At 44.6% G+C, this 16,322-nt stretch overlaps 1 protein-coding gene across 1 annotated transcript in view; it reads right to left on the bottom strand.

Annotated features, from left to right (window-relative positions):
- Nucleotides 1-16,322, bottom strand: part of PHF14 (PHD finger protein 14) — a 122,613-nt gene that overhangs the window by 103,204 nt on the left and 3,087 nt on the right. Inside the window, exons 3-4 of the mRNA XM_074268202.1 lie at nt 12,618-13,252; nt 6,467-6,611 (exon numbers count right to left, since the gene is read on the bottom strand). Of these exons, the coding sequence (XP_074124303.1) occupies nt 6,467-6,611; nt 12,618-13,252 (780 nt within the window). The remainder of the gene's footprint in view (nt 1-6,466; nt 6,612-12,617; nt 13,253-16,322) is intronic.

Below are 16,322 nucleotides of genomic sequence, written 5' to 3'. Positions count from 1 at the left end.
ATAACAGCATAAGAAAACAAAATTAAACAGTCCCTATTTTCAAGGTGCCTCAATTCTACCATCACAAGAAAACAGGAGGGGAAATAGCACCCATGTTGGGGAATCAGACACGTCTTCAACTACAAATTCAATCTCAGGAGAAAACCTTTGGAAAACCAATAAAGGGCTGGAAGGGATGGTGAGCAGAAAGACCCTAAGTCTGAAAAGTGAGGCAGGACCCACTCTGAAGGACTCTGAATACTAAGGACAATTCTCAGCTTGTAAGTTAAATTTGCATACTGCCTACGGAAGGGTATTTAGGCAGCCACTTGGAAAGGGAGGGACTACAAATAAAATAGCTGAGGAAGCTGCTGCAACATCCAGGCCAGAGATGAGGACACACTAGGGGAGAGGTGGTGACTTGCTGGATGTGGGCAAAGGGGCAGAGGAAAGAGCTGAGGGTACCTGGGAGGTTCTAACTCTTGGTTCCAATGAAGATGATAGGCTCCTCAAAAGAAACACACTCGTATATGCTAAGGACAGGTTGGAAGAAAAAGAATGTGGGCTCCATTGGAGGTGTGAACTATGAGAAGACTTCAGACACTCAGGGGAAATATCCAAAAGCCAGTCTTGGATCCAGAGTGAAATTCAACTGTATTTATAAATATAAGTCATCTGCCTAGAAATTAGAATTTATCAGTGAGAGCTTATGAGTCCACAGAAAGAAAATGAAGAAAGAGAAAAGAGCTTGGGACCAAACCTTGGGTAACAACCAAGATCAAAAAGTAGGAGGCCGACTGATAAGGAGAAAGCAGGTCCATGAAAAGCCACAGAAGACACACCACCTAAGAGATGCAAGTAATTATTTCTTGCATCATATATTACAGAAATCAAAAAGAATTCAGAAAAAGTAAAGATTATATCAGGCTTATCAATTAAGGACCTGAAACCTTTAAGACAGTTGTTTCAGTTATATGGCAAAGTGAGAAGCTCCAAAGAAAGGCTGAGAAGGGAGAGGAAGAAGAAGAGGAGGAAGAAAAGAAAGGAAGAAAGAAATATATAAAACTTTTTTCTCTAGGAAGTTTGGCTATGAGAAGGAAAACTAGATGCTAGTGGGGCAAATGAAGATTTCCCAGGAGGAAAGAGAACTAAGAATATTTGTGGTTAAGAATTGGGAGAGAAAGGAGAGAAAGGACAGTGAAATATTTAGTAACACTAAATTAGCTCCTTCACATAAATATTTAACTGTTATTTCTCTTATTTTCTTTCTCTCCGTCTCCTGGTTTTTTTACTTCCATGAGAAAGCAAACTATAGACCAATTTCTCTGTTAAACATTGATGCAAAAATCCTAAATAAAATACTAGCAAGAACTGATTAGAGTCAAAGCCCAATCCTAAATGCCTATGATTCCAACTCTAGCCCTAACTTGAAATTCACTAAAGATCATACATTGTGACCATGAGAAATCTGAACCCAGGGCTGGTTCAACATTAGGCAAACCATGAGCATAACAGACTAGATCATTAAAAACAACAAAAAAGCACATGCAGAAAAAGCTTTTGACAAAAAACAACATCCATTCCTATTAAAAAAAAAAAAAAAAACTCTAGAAAACATAGGAATAAATGAAGTATTTTTTCTTCTTTTTTATTTTTAATTTATTGAGTAATATTCGTTTTTAAAACTTAAAGTTTCCGATTCTTTCCCATCATTTTTCCCTCTCCAGCCCCACCCTTCTCTTAATTGAGAAGATAAGCAATTCAATGCAAGTTATACATGTGTAGTCATGTAAAACATTTCCATAATAGTCATGTAGTGAAAGAAAACTGACCAAGGGAAAAAAAAAAACTCAAAAAAAAAATAAATAAAATAAAATTTAAAAAGCATGCTTCGATCTGTATTCTCTTTCTCTGGGGATGGACTGCATTTTTCATCATAAATCCTGCAGAGTTGTCTTGGATTAGGAGAATAAGTCATTCACATCTGATTACCTTACAACACTGCTATTATTTTGCATACAGTATATTTCATTTTGCATCAATTCATGGAATTGATACAATGCTGCCCATCCTTTCTTACTGCATAATAGTATTCCATCACAATCACATAGCACACTTTGTTTAGCCATTCCCCAAGTAATAGGCACCCCCTCGATTTTCAATCCTTTGCCCTCAGAAAAGAGCTGCTATAAAAATTTATATGTGTATATATACATATAGATCTTTTTCCTTTTTCTTTTCTTTTTTTTTTTTTAACCTCTTTGAGAATACAAATCTAGTAGTGCTATTGCTAGGCCAAATAGTAAGCATCCCCACATCCTTTCTACCATTAGTCATCTTCCTTTTCTGTCCTATTAGCCAATCTAACAAGTATATGGTAGTACCTCAGAATTGTTTAAATTTTCATTTCTCCAATCAGTAGTAAGAACATTTTTCATATGGCTATAAACTAGCTTTGATTGCTTCATCTGAAAACTGTTCATACCATTTGATCATTTATCAATTGAGAAATGGCTCTCATTTTTACAAATTTAACTTGATTCTCTAAATGTTTGAGAAATGAGGCTTTTATTAGAGAAATTAATTTTAAAATTTTCTTTAGTTACTCTATTTCCCTCCATCCTATTTCTCACCCTCACCCTCTTTTTGCTATTCTCTCTCCTCCTTTGACCTGATCCCTCCTCAAAAGTGTTCTGCTTCTGACTATCCCCCCTCCTCTAATGTACATGCCTTTCTATAACCCTCCACCACTTTCTTTTATCCCCTTCTACTCCTACTTTCCTATAGAATAAGACAGACTTCTATACTTAATTAAATGTGTATGTTATTCCCAATTTGGGCCAATTATGATGAGAATATTGTTTCACTCACTTACCCCGCCCCCTTCCCTTCCACTGTAAAAGGTTTTTTTTGTCCTTTTGTGAGATAATTTACTCCATTCTATCTCTCCCTTTCCCTTTCTCCCAGTACATCCCTCTTACCCTTTAGTTTTATTTTTAAAGATATTCTTTAATGTTTATATTTATATATACCTTGCCCTCTGTCTATCTATACAAATAGGGTCTTTCTTGAAATAATAAGCAGGATCTATCTAAAGCCAAGATCAAACATATGAAGCAAGAATGTCCATTATCACCACTCTGATTCAGTATTGTTCTAAAAATGCTAGCTATAGCAATAAGACAAAAATTAAATTGAAGGAATAAAAATAGAGAATGAGAAAACAAAGCAATCATTCTTTGTGGTCAATATGATGGTAATCTTAGAGAATCAACTAAAAAATTAATTAAAACAATTTCAACAAAATTGCAGGATATAAAATTAACCCACACAAATCATCAGCATTTCTACATATTACCACAAAAATCCAGCAGGAAGAGATAAGAGAAATCCCATTTAAAATAACTACAGACAGCATAAAATATTTGGGAATTTACGTGCAAAGACATACCCAGGGGCTATAGGAAGATAATTATAAAAATATTTTTCACACAAATACAGACAAATTAATTTACTAATTCAGTGCCACACTAATCAAACCATCAAAGAATTACTTTAGAGCTAGAAAATATAAAAAATAAAATTCATCTGGAAGTTTTAACAAAAGGTCAAGAATATAAAGGAAATCAACGGGGAAAAAAAAAAAAAAAACATGAAGGAAGGTGGCCAAGCAGTACCAGATTTTCAAACTATATTACAAAGCAATAATCATGACAACAATCTAAGAAACAGAGGGGTAGATCAATGAAATAGCTTAAGTATACAGTATTTCAAAAGGAAATAACTGGTAATTCAGTGTGAGCCAAACTTTTGGGGAAGAAAACTCATTAGTTTTGTGGAAGTTTGGAAAAAATCTAGGCATAGACTAACATCTGACAATAAGATAAGATCAAAATGGGTACATGATTTAGATGTAAATGGTGACATCCTAAGTAAATTAGAAAGGTATGGGAATAAGGATCTGTAGATGAGGAAAGAGTTTATGAGCCAACAAAGAGATAGCGGATCAGAGGAAATAAAATGGATTAATTTTGATTATATGAAAATAAAAGGTCTTTTTTTGCATAATTAAAACCAATGTGGCTAAAATTAGAAGAAAAGCAGAAAAATAAGTAAAAAACTTTAGAGCACATTTCTCTGATAAAAGTTTCATTTCTCCCTCAAAGGGAACGGAGCAAAATTTATTAAAAACAAGAGCCATTCCCCAGATGATAAATGACCAAAGGATGTGAATAGGAAGTTTTCAGGAGAAGAAATCAAATATATCAATAGTCACATGAAAAAATGCTTTAAATTATTATTGATTAAAGAACTGACATAAAACAACCCTGAGATACCACCTCATATCTATCAGATTTGGTTAACGTGACTGAAAAGGAAAATGACAAATGTCAGAAGGAAAGTAGAAACTACACTAACATATTAATAGTAGAATTATGAATTGGTTCAAATACTCTGGAGAATAATATGGAACTTTGTCCAAAGGGTTATAGAATTGCGTATGTATGTTCTATGACCCAACAATACCACTAGCAGGTCTGTATCCTACTAAAGATTAAAAGAAAAAGCTAAAAGATTAATGTACAAAAACATTTGTAGCTCCTCTTTTTATGATGACAAAGAATTGAAAATTAAGGTGACATCGATCAACTCGGGGAATGACTGAACAAATTATGGTAGATGAATGTGAAAGAAAACTATTGTGCTGAAAGAAATGATGAAAAGAATGATTGCAGAACTTTCAGATATAAAAGGAAGTAGGCGGAACGAGGAGAACACTGTACACAATGACCTCAACATCGTATGATGATCAACTAGGAAGGACTTAACTATGACCACAACAACTGTCTGAGACAATTTCAAAGGACACAGGATGAAAAATGTTATCCACCCCTGGAGCGCCAAGTGATAAACTGAGTGAAGACTAAAGCAGATATTTTTAACTTTATTTTTCTTGGGGATTTTTTGCAAAATGACTAATAAAGAAATATATTTTGTGGTACTTCTTGTGCATAATGCTTGTCTAGTCAATGGATAGAAAGTAAATATTTTATCTATCAAATCTTAAATATCTTCAGTGATAAAACAGCTACTACTTCCCCCGGATATCCTAGTAAACTTTTGGAAGTCATCAACCTGGGAAGAAATCCGTGCCTGCATCAAGCCCAAATCTTTTCAACTTGTACCCAATGATCTTAGTTTTCATCCTATAAAGGCACCCAGACCAAGACTAGTCCCTCTTCCTTAAAGCATTTTATATGCTACAATGCGGCTATTGTCAGCTTAGATCTTCTCTTCTCTGAGTTAAGATCCCCAGCTTTCAAAATGATGATGATGATGATAGCTGATATTTCTAGACAGTTTACTATGTCTTAGGTGCTGTGCCACGTGCTTTACAAACGGGATCACATCTGATTCTCACAAGCACCTGAAAGGTACGTTCTATTATCCATCCCCATTTTATAGAAAGGAAAACTTGGGCACAAGTGGCAGTTGCCATATCCAGCACGTCCTGATTTTTCTGCAAGTATTCATTGTGTGAACTTTCTTTAACCTCTTTCTTTTCTTGATCCCAAGTCTTTTTTCCACCCATTTCATTAGTCTTCTAGGGCCAATGACGCTAACAATATGCAATATTAACGATGAGATATAAAGTTTGCATAATGTGCTCCACATATTATCTCATTTGAGCCTCAAAAGAATCCCATGAGGCGAGTCCTGAAGACTGCCATTTACTTCCTGTCAGAGAAGTGATGAACTTGAAATGCAGGGAGAGGATCGGGTTAAATACTCGTTAGGCTGGCACAAGGGCTAGCACAGGAATCAAGACCTAAGTTTAAATCCAGCCTCAGATACGGTTTAGCTGGGTGACTCTGGGCAAATCACTTAATCCTGCCTCAAGGTCCCTATCTGTAGAAGGATCTGGAGAAGGAAATAGCCAACCACTCCAGTATCTCTGCCAAGAAAATTCCAAATGGGGTCACAGAAAGTTGGACACAACTGAAAAACTGAATAGAAAAAAGGTATTGGATGAGATCTTTTTTCTACTAATTGATTTTGGCCACAAGAAATTTAGTGAAGGAAGTCGCCATTAAAAATGGAATTTTTGGTGACTTCCTTCACTAAATTTCTTGTGGAATTTTTAATCCCATTATTTGAGTAGGCCATGTTTCCTTTTACTTTTCAAGTTTGAAAATTGATCTCCACACTGTTAACCTCAACAGTTCTATCCCTCATCAAATTACAGATTTAGTATAGATCACCAAAATCCAAACTCCAGGAATAAAAAGGGAAGAGAGCTGACATCAACCACTTTGCTAAGAAAGAGGGGCAGCTGGATGGTGCAGTGGATAGAGCACTGGTCCCAGAGGCAAACGGACCCAAGTTCAAATCTGGCTTCAGGCACTTAACACTTCCTAGCTGTGTGATACTGAACAAGTCACTTCACTCCGTCTGCCTCACAAAGAGAAAGAGAGAAAAGGGTCACCTTCGTGCACGGTGATGCCGCAGTTGTCGCACTGGATGATCTCGTCGGCGTCCTCGCTGTTGTCCCCGAGACAGACGCAGCAAATCAGAATGTGATCCATTTTCTGGGTGCTCCAGTTCTGACTCTTTTCAAGAATCAGAGAGTCCTAAGAAACAAAATGATGAGAGGCTGTTTAGCACTACCATTATTAAACGGGGACAATCTTTGTTCACAGCTGAGGTTTCCTTCCAGCCTAGACTGAAGGCCCACTTCCTCTCTTCCAAGAAGGCGGAGCTGAAAGGAAGCTTCCAGCTCCCTTAGCCCAGAGCCTGGGACTCTGTAGACCCCACAAAGGTTTGCTGAATGGCTGAGCTCAAATCCAACCCTTTTATTGAGGAGACTGAGTAGCAAAGAAAGGAACTTTAGGAAGATAAGCAGAAAGAAAAAAAGAAACGGTGCTTCTTTGGAGCGAAAAAGAAATTCAGGCCATGATTCTTGCTCTACAGAAACTAAGAGAGACATACAGGAAGCAAAGACTCACTCCAGAGCAACATATAAGCAAATGTAGGAAGGGAAAGGGGGACTTTCTACATAGATCACGATTCAGCCTTAGAAAAGCCCTCCAAGATTGCCTCATTTTAGCCAATCTGAGGCCAGAGGAGACAAAGAGAACTAGCCCCAGATCACAGCTGCTGCAACAGCTCCCGCCTGTCAATCCAGCGTTCCTCCCAAGAAGGGGCCCCAGATTTTGAGAGGTTCAGAATGAATGAGAAGGGAGTACGGACACCATGGAGAGAAGGAGGTCAAAGGCCTGTGCCAGAGGAATCCCTTGGCATTTTAAATGTAAGCCATTAAGGTTTCCAAGTTCACAGTAAAAGTAAGGTTCATTTCACTGGAACAGACCAGAGTTGGAGTTCATGAGGCTTAAGCTGTTTGTAAGATGTCATCTGTGTCGATTGCAAGTTTCTTTTTGAAAAATACACAAAAACTTAATAAAATGAGCCAAATAGTTCATGCTACTTGGTATATCCCACAATTCCATAAAGTCATTTCAAAGGAGCCTTTCAAAGTCACTGAGTCTGTGTCCACACGGTCCCCTGAGCATATGAGCTGGGACTCCGAGGCTCTTGGGGGGAAAGGCAGGACTCAAACAGAACCTCGCTGGCCGTTAGAACAGTCACCTCTTTGGGACTGACAAGGCTTGAAAACATTAATTGCTGCTTCTTGAAATGAGGCACTGGGAACAGACAAACTCAGAATTACCGGAATGAGGGCGCCTTTGGTTCCAGGTGTCCACCTAGGCTTCGACATATCTGAGCTGTGTGACCCTGTGTCTTTCACTCATCCTCTCTGCCTCAGTTTTCCTGTCTGATATATGAAGATAACACCACTCAGGAGCTCAGAGCAGTGCCTGGCCCAGCTGGTCCCATATGGGTGACCATGGACAAAGTACTTCCCTTCCCTGGGTCTGTTTCATCATCTGTAAAATGGGTGAGTACTGGAGGTAATACCTCCTCCAACTGCTGCGAGGAAGCCAAATACTCTGACAACTGCTGTCAATGCCAAGGGCAGGAGGGGTGGCTGGATGACGGCTGCAGACACTGCCAGTTTGGGGCCACAGACATCTGAACAAAATCTGGGCAATGGCTCAGCCCTGCAGCAGCATCCCATGCACCTGGTGAATCTTCAAATACACACGAGAGAGACAGGGAGATGAAAAGGGCAGCATGGACAACCCAGGCCACATCCTGACCAGTCAGCAAGCAAGCCAAAACATTTATTAAGCGCCTCATGTGTGCCACGCACTGCGGCCACCCAGCTGCCATCCTCGCCACCTAGCGTGGGGCGACATGCACACCAAGGCAGGCAGCGCCCACTCCCTTCACGCAAACAGCAAACAAGCACGGGAGCGGGGGCGGGGGGGGCTTCCCAGAGAGCGGGAACAGCCGGGAGGCCGCCAGGTCCCCGATCAAGGCGGGGTGCAGGGGGAGTCTAGGCCACGCCAAGAACAGAGGCCAAAGCTACAGTGAGGTTGGGGATGATTAAGAAAAGGTCCCAGATGGGAATTGAGAGACGCTGAGTCCTTGGGAGAGAGAAGGGTCAGTGGGACGGAGCGGTCAGAGGGACGGAGCAGTCAGAAACTGGAGCAGTCAAAGGCTGGAGCAAAAGGAGTTGGGAGAGAGCGCAAGTAGGAAAGTGGAGGCGCCGGCTGTGGGCAGGAGAGACATGCAAGTGGGGAGGATCTGAGGGGGGGCTTTCTCCGGCTAGGAAAGGCATAGGTGTGTTTGCAGACTGTGGGGAAGGGGTTGGCAGAGCATATAGTGATATAAGTGATAGAGGGGGGATAATTGGGGGCAGTCTTGGAGAGATGGCTCCTTATGCAAAGGAGCTGGCCTGGACCAAGAGGAAGGCCCCCTCATTGTAGGAGGTGGGGCAGAAGGTACCTGAGCAATGGAAGAGGAGGAAGAAAGGGACTTGGGAGGAAAGAAGGAGAAAGCCCAGAAAGAGAAGGCCAAGAAGGGAGGATGAGCTCCGAAGGCACTCCACAGGCAGACGGTGAAAGTGCCATCCAGGGCGGCTGGGGGCTGGGGTCGGACAGCAAGAACTGGGCAGGGTGAGTGAGAGAAGGCAGGTAAGGCAGCAAGTAGGGACAGGACTTTTAGGAATCTGGCCCAAAAAAGGAAAGAAAACAAGAAATGGGCAAGTAGGAGGGCAGGAGTGAAGAATGAGGGGGAAAGGGGGAAGTTGAAGGTTTGAGAGAGAGGAAATGCTGAGAAAACAACCAGCTGAGGAGTATGGGGGGGAATCAATTCCCCCGACTCTCACAAACCTATTTTCCTGTTTCTCCATTTCTTTTCTTTCCTGGGGGGAAAAAAAGGCACATTTTAGGTGGGATTCCCCAGAGTCCCACACAGCCCAAGCCAGTGAGGCTTCCAAAAGGGACCTGGGAAGACCAGACAGCCACCCTCAGGCTGCAAGGAGATCACCTCCCACAAATCCGTCCCTGGGATGAAGCTTGCCGCCCACGGCCCATTTCCAGGGACTGGCCATCTTCCGTGGGAAAAAAGAACATCTGCTAGATGCAAAGAATGATCTAAAATCTAGGCTTAATTCAAGAGGCCTTGGAGGACGTGAGACCGATTAAAAGCATGAAACCCACTCTTAATCTCTAACATTCCCACTCATTTATCACTAGGTTTTGCTCGCCATTGAGACCCTGGGCTTACATCTTACCTCTGACAGTGAGGTTTATAAAATCCCTGGACCTCAATTTTCCCATCTGTAAAATGAGAGAGCTGGACTCTGAAATGGCCTCTACCTCTAGATCTAGGGTCCTTCATGATCTGCAGGGCTTCTCTCAAGAGATACCCTCACCACGAAGCCTCATCGGTTGTCCCCATTTGGTACATTCTTACACATGGACACACCATTTGGAAGAACTGCTTTGTTTTTTGACTTTATACCAGATCAGAGCATACAGCAGGTGCTTAATAAAACCTTGCGGACTGACTGATCTATGATACTCTGGTGATCATCTCCAGCCTCTCTGCCTTCCCCACTCCCACCCCCGTGGGCTAGGCAAAGCACATTATTTGTTCGTTAACCTAACTTTTTTTCAGAGGATTACAAATTCTACACAAGAGGTCAAGTGGTACATAAGGTTATATGTGTGAGTATTCAAGGGAAGAAAATCTGGGACCAATTCATACAAAATGCAATTAAAATAATTCTGTTACCCTGAAGAGGAAGGAGAAATATGCCAAGAAATGTTAAAGCCAATATTTCTTCCTCTTGGTTCCTAAGAAGATTAAATTCTCAAGAATCTGAAATAATCATACTATCCAAAAAAAAAAAAAAAAAAAAACCAACCTAAAAGCTATACAGCCAACCCTGGCTTTTTCTCTCTACCCTAACCCTTAGCCAAAATCTGATTTTAGAGTTCTTCAAGTGGAACATAGTCACTATAAATCCCAAGCGATCACTAAAAGTTCACTGCAGGAGACCAGAAAAAAACAATTCTATTGCACCTTCAAAATGGAAATGATGAATCTAAGCCCAAATGCTCACTCTGAATCAGAGAGCACCCGAGGAGGGCAGCTACCCATTTTATAACCCATCTGACTGTGCTGTACTAGAAAGCATATAAATCCTATTAAGAATGCTATCCATCTCATACTGCCCTCAGAGGAAAAAGAAAGAAAAGAAATTATAAAAACTTCTATGCAAAATTTCCCTACAAATAATCCTTGACGCCAGCAAAGCCTGCCCCTGTAGGAAATCAGCATGACAGGTTGGACCCAAACAGGACTGAAGCTCCTCAACACCCACGTCACTGTTACTGCAACTACTTCCGACACCCAGAAAAAGAAGCTGCTAGCTGCTGTATCAGGGCTAGCCCGACAGCATCTCTGTAAAGCCAAGAGAGCAAAAACAGAAGATCAGCAAAAGGAAGGAAGACACAAACAGGCTCTGTGGAATGAATTTGTACTTGGAGTCCCAGAATTTGAAGAGGACCTGGAGAACATCCAGAGGAAGTTAACTGAGGAGGTCAGCAGGAAGGCCTATAAAACATGGCTAAAAGAGGAGGCCCACAGACACTTTAATGCTGGCAAGAACCAAGATAGAGGTGGTGAGCACCAGGGAAATAACAAAAAGAAAGGCTGAGTTAAGATAAAACTTCCTGATGTTGAAGCCAAGTCATTTTCTCGGGGTCTTCTGAGACTAACTAAACCCACGCAACCTGTCAGAGAGCTAAGACTTCCCAGTGCCTCTGACTCTCAAGCAGCAGCTCAGGGCTGGCCAGCTCTCATCAAGGCTACACAGAAACGGCAATCCCAGGTCTGCCTCTGCCCACCCCTGGGCTCAGCCTCCATCTACATCCTACTTCCCAAGCCACCTGCTGCGTGCTCTGAGGCCATCCGCATTGGATAAGAAAGGTCAATCTGAGGAAGCATGCTGCATGCCAAGCACCTGGCCTGACAACTGGCCCCGGCTCTCCTCGCCACCCAGACTCTGCACCTACACGCATTCTCCTGAAGGGGAGGACGTTCAGAGGAGGGCAGCACGTGGACCCGATCACATCCCCTACGTCCAAGCGTTAACATCTCCATCGCCTCAGACAATAAGAAGGCATCAAGGGGCTGCACGCTCTCTAGGAGGCTCACCAACCACATTCAGCCAGTTGCAATTACCAAAAACAGCAAGATGTGCGTGGGTAGGGGGTGCTTTTTTGTACTTGTTTAACCCAATTCGGTGAAATGAGAGAAACAAAAGAACACCAAGTTTTTAGTCAAGAAGTGACTGAAAAAGCTGTGAACAGAGCAGAACTTAACTACTCTGAAGTTAGTTAATAATACTATGATTAACTACTATGAAAAATAGTATTATTGTTAACTTCTCTGTAGTTAAGTGGGATGCTGACAGTACATCCACATGTAGCATGAAATTTAGCCCAATCTTTCTGTTGAGGAAGAAAATGCACAGACACAGACACACACACACACACACACAGACTAGACACGCCAAGGTGCTGGAAGGCCGCTTTCTTGACTGCCGCGTCTCTGGGCCCAATTCACAACCCTAACTTTCAGAAGAAGGACTTCCCGTCAAAGAACTGGGCCACGTGTCCCTTTGGTAACCACATTCAGGAAGGCAAGGTTTGGTACTGGCGTTTCTTTGCTGCAACAACTAAGCCACGAGGCACCTAAAAGCAAGGACCACGTGGCAGCCATCTAGCGCTGTAAGGACATGGTCTTAAGTTTATGGGAACCTGAGCTTAAGATCAGCTGCAACATTCATTCAGTCCAGGAAATAAGTCTCTAAAAGAGAGGGGAATTCACACTTTAAATAAAGTTAAACAGATTAAAAGCAAGAGACTGGGGAGAGGGAGTTGTAAAGGGAGGGTCATTAATCTATTGAGTCTGCTTTAAAACGGTCCCTGGGGGGTGGAGGAAAGAGCCTCCTTAAGCGCCGTGCCAAGCACTTTGACAAAAGGACGCCTCTGGTCCTCGGGACCCTCGTCCTGCTGGAGCCCAGGAGCCAGGAGGGGTGGGGGGGAGGGAGCCAGTGCTGCAGCTTTCCGGGGCCCTGGGGCTGGAGCCCCACTCGAGCTGTCCAGGCGCCCAGTCCCCCCGACAGACAGAAAGATAGCACAGAAATCGGGATGCTCTACCTCATTGCTCTTGCTCTGAGAAAGGGTCAGGCTATCATTGGTGAGTTCCTCGTCATCGGCGCTGTTCCTGCTGAGGCCCTGGCCCTTCCTCTTCTTCCCCGGCCCATCGCTGGCGGGGCTGCTGTGGTCCTCGTCGTTCTCGTCATCATCGCTGCAGCTGCCGTCGTCCTCGTCGTCCTCATTGTCGCCGTCGCTACCCTCCCGGTGCGAGGAGGCCTTGCCCTTCCTGCGCGCGGCGGTCGGCCGCCAGTCGTTGTCGTCTTCGCTGTCATAGTCGTCCATGTCGTTCAGCTCCTCCATGGACACGAAGTCGAGGAGGGGCCGGTTCCGGCGCAGGTTCCACTTCTTGGGCTCACTGGCCTGCTCCTCGGGGGCCGCGGGGGGCCCAGAAGCTTTCTCCTTCTCCTTTCTCTTGCGGGGCTTGTCTTCCCCCTCCTCCTCCTTCTTCTCAGCCTTCCCCGGGGCTTTCTCGGCCCCGAGCGTGTCCTCCCCCGCAGCGTTCTTCAGCGTCTCCGCCTCGACTTTGGTTTCTTCGGCGAGCTCTTCCTCCAGGACATTTTCCTCCGAGTCGCTACAGGACCCTTCGCCGCTGTCCTTTGAAGGATCTTCGCTTCCATTCCCACTCCCTTCAGAATCTGTTGAAAATATGAGAAAAAAAAACCACACATATGTATATACATACACACACACACACAACGCGGACACAAATGAAGCCGCCAAAATGGGGGAACACCCAGCAGAATGGTAGAGACACATTTTTAAGTAAAAAAAAAAAAAAAAAAAAAAATGGCCCACACCCCCAACCTGGTCACAACCTGCAGGAGAACGTCGGCGTCGGGGCAGCCGCTGTGCCCAGGCAATCAAAAAGCGGGGGCCAAGCTCTTCGAGCCCTCCACATGGGCAGCGCCCCGCCAGAAAATGTCATCAGGAGCTTCCCAAAAGCTTGCGAGTTTTTTGCGGCTCACTGCTAGACATTACTCTGCCCTTTTAATTAATGAATAGCCAGAGAACAGACAGACGAGAAAGAACCGCCTACAAAGCGCATTTCCGAACGTCTCTCTCTCCCTCTCTCACACAAACACACATTCCGCGTCTCTCTCCTGGCAGCGGCTGGCAAGCAGGCCCTGGCCCCCAGAGCCACAGAGCGCCTCGGATTCGCCCCCAGCCCCGGCTCACACCGGGAGTCCAGCCCTGCCACGGAGGCCCCGTGAGCTCCAGGTTACCTTACTGATGACACTGTCCATTTCCTTCAGGGCTACTAAGCAGCTAATGTCCAAGCAAAACAGCTGGGGAACGGAGAGGGGTCCTCGGATGATCTCCCCACAACAGAGTCTCCAGGCCCACAAGATGCCATCTCCAGCCGAAAGCTCACCCCCCCCCCCTTGGGAGCCAACCTTAGAGCCTCAGCCCTCTTCCCCAAACTGAGGTGGCCCCTCAGCCCCATCCATCATACCCCCCAGAATCATACCACTATCAAGCCTCGGGAAGCCAAGAGCACCTCCCACAGCATGAGGGGGCCCTGGCCTGGGGTTCTGGAAAGGGACACCCTGAATTAGCAAATGGCCTTATATCACGGCCTCTGCAAAACAGATTGTTCTCATCTGCCCATTCCGCCAAAGGAAACCTTTCCAAGCTTGGGGTACATCCCCCCTCACCCACCACAGGGTCGAGACCCCTCAGTTATCCTCCACCTGGGTTAGCCCATCTGCCGAAACAGTTTACCAGGAGGTGGCTGCCATGCAAGCTCTGGCTTCTTGGAGCCAAGGGTGAGAGCTAGCCGGATTAGGGGAACCCCAAAAGAGAAAAGCAGCTTTGAAAGGTAGCTCTCACCCCAGAGTCTTCCCTGAACATACCCTTCACCCCAAGTCTCTCGTGAATAGAAGCCTTGAATGCTTTCTGGCCTCTAGAAATACCGTAACAAGCAGCAGCGACAAATGCAACTCCCAGAGATGACTCCATTTCAGCAAAATTACGTTCTAAGCTACTTTTCTTGAAGAGGTCAAACAACAGCCAAAGCTTGGACGCTGACTTTCGCCAGGCACGAAGGCGTACCCCAATGGTGAGCTTCACACAGACGCGCCGCTCCTTAGTTACATAACCACCCGTCTTGGCACGGCAGGGCAAGTTTGCAGTTGTTAAGTTCTGGGGTTTTCTTTGCTTTGTTGCTAATGTCTAGTGATTTTTAAATGAGAAACTGTTAAATAATGACTTCTCAGGTTTGCCGACTGGCCAATAAAAGGTTTCAAATAGTTTTGAGTAGGTCAAAGTTCCTATGTGGTCATGACTCTTCCACGGGCAGATTCCCTTCGCTAGCAGCCCCCTCCCCTGCCCTGCGAGTTTCCAAACGAAGTCACATTGCAGTTATAGGGATCAGGACACCACTCAACAACCTACTACGGGCAAAGAAGAAGTGTTTTGATGAAAACAGAACAATACCCCTGGTGATAGGGGTGAGCAGGCAGCAAAGGAGCTAAAATTTTCCCCAAACAGAAACTCTAGAGGCCAGAGGTCGGTTCTATAAGGTCCCAAGCTATATTCATGTACAACCATCAAGTCCACAGAAACAGGAAATGTGGCTGCATGTAGCCATCTGTTTCCCATGAGCCCATGTTCCTATCACGGCCGGCTTTGAGATTCTCAAATTCCGAGAATCAGGGGCTGTGCGCTTCCAGAGGACAGTGGAGCTGGGACACTGCTCACGGGCAGGACTCTCGGCCTGAAGGTCCAAAAGAAAAATAACAATAACTCGGACCTCTTGGCTCACTCCTCCAAATAAGTGGAGTCAAGTGAGTAAGTCTAGGATACGTAAATGAAAATAAATAAGAATAATGGACCTAAAAAAAAATGTCTTTGAAACCGCAACGAGAATCCCTGGTTTCATTTAAATAAGAACTGATTTTCTCAATCGTGAGGATCTCTCGCAAAAACTGCTATTTCTATAACACAAAAAGTCAACTAGCACCAAGGACTCAAGGTGCTGAACAACCACACCGACACCACTAGCAAACCGTAAATGTATTTGCATGTTTATACATAGCACTGGCATTTTAGTGATAGCTAGTATGTATGTAAGTGGCATAAGTAAGCTCACAAGACACTTTATTTATTACTTCATCCCTTCAATAACCTGAGAGAAAGTGCTATTATTATCCCCTCCCTTTGTAGATGAGGAGCCTGAGGTGGGCAGAGGTTCGGTGACTTGCCTAGGGTCACAAAGCTAAGCAAGGGGCTGAGGCCAGACTCAAGTCTTTCTAACTCCGGGCCCTGAGCTCAATCCACTGAGGCCCCGAGCTGTCTCTGGATGCAGCCAATATTGACCAGCAATGTTGCAAAAACCAACGCATTTCCCCAAAGGAAATACTTCCAAGTTAAAAAGAAGCGGCAGTCACAACTCCCTCGGCAGGGCAGGCCCTCGCCGGCCGGAGGAGGTATGTGGACACTTCTCCCTGACCCGCCCCACACCGGATTTCTCGGGGTCCCGGGTGATCCCTCCCCTCCCCTCCCCCATGTCCAATTCGTGCCGCCCCTTTCCAGAGCCCCACCCCAACACTCCACGGGGCTCCCCATTGGAAGAAGGCTTCTGATAAAACAGCCTTCTCCGCTGCCTCTCAACACCACCTCCACAGCCTCAGGTCCCCGTGCCTTCCCTCCCCAGCTGCCCTGCCCCCAGCACGGCCCCCCCCACCCCCAACTCCTTTGGAGCTT

Source organism: Sminthopsis crassicaudata, chromosome 5 (assembly GCF_048593235.1).
Source record: "Sminthopsis crassicaudata isolate SCR6 chromosome 5, ASM4859323v1, whole genome shotgun sequence".
Classification (NCBI taxonomy): Eukaryota; Metazoa; Chordata; class Mammalia; order Dasyuromorphia; family Dasyuridae; genus Sminthopsis; species Sminthopsis crassicaudata.
The sequence above is the reverse complement of the archived record's forward strand: the minus strand, read 5'-3'. Positions and strand labels throughout refer to the sequence as shown.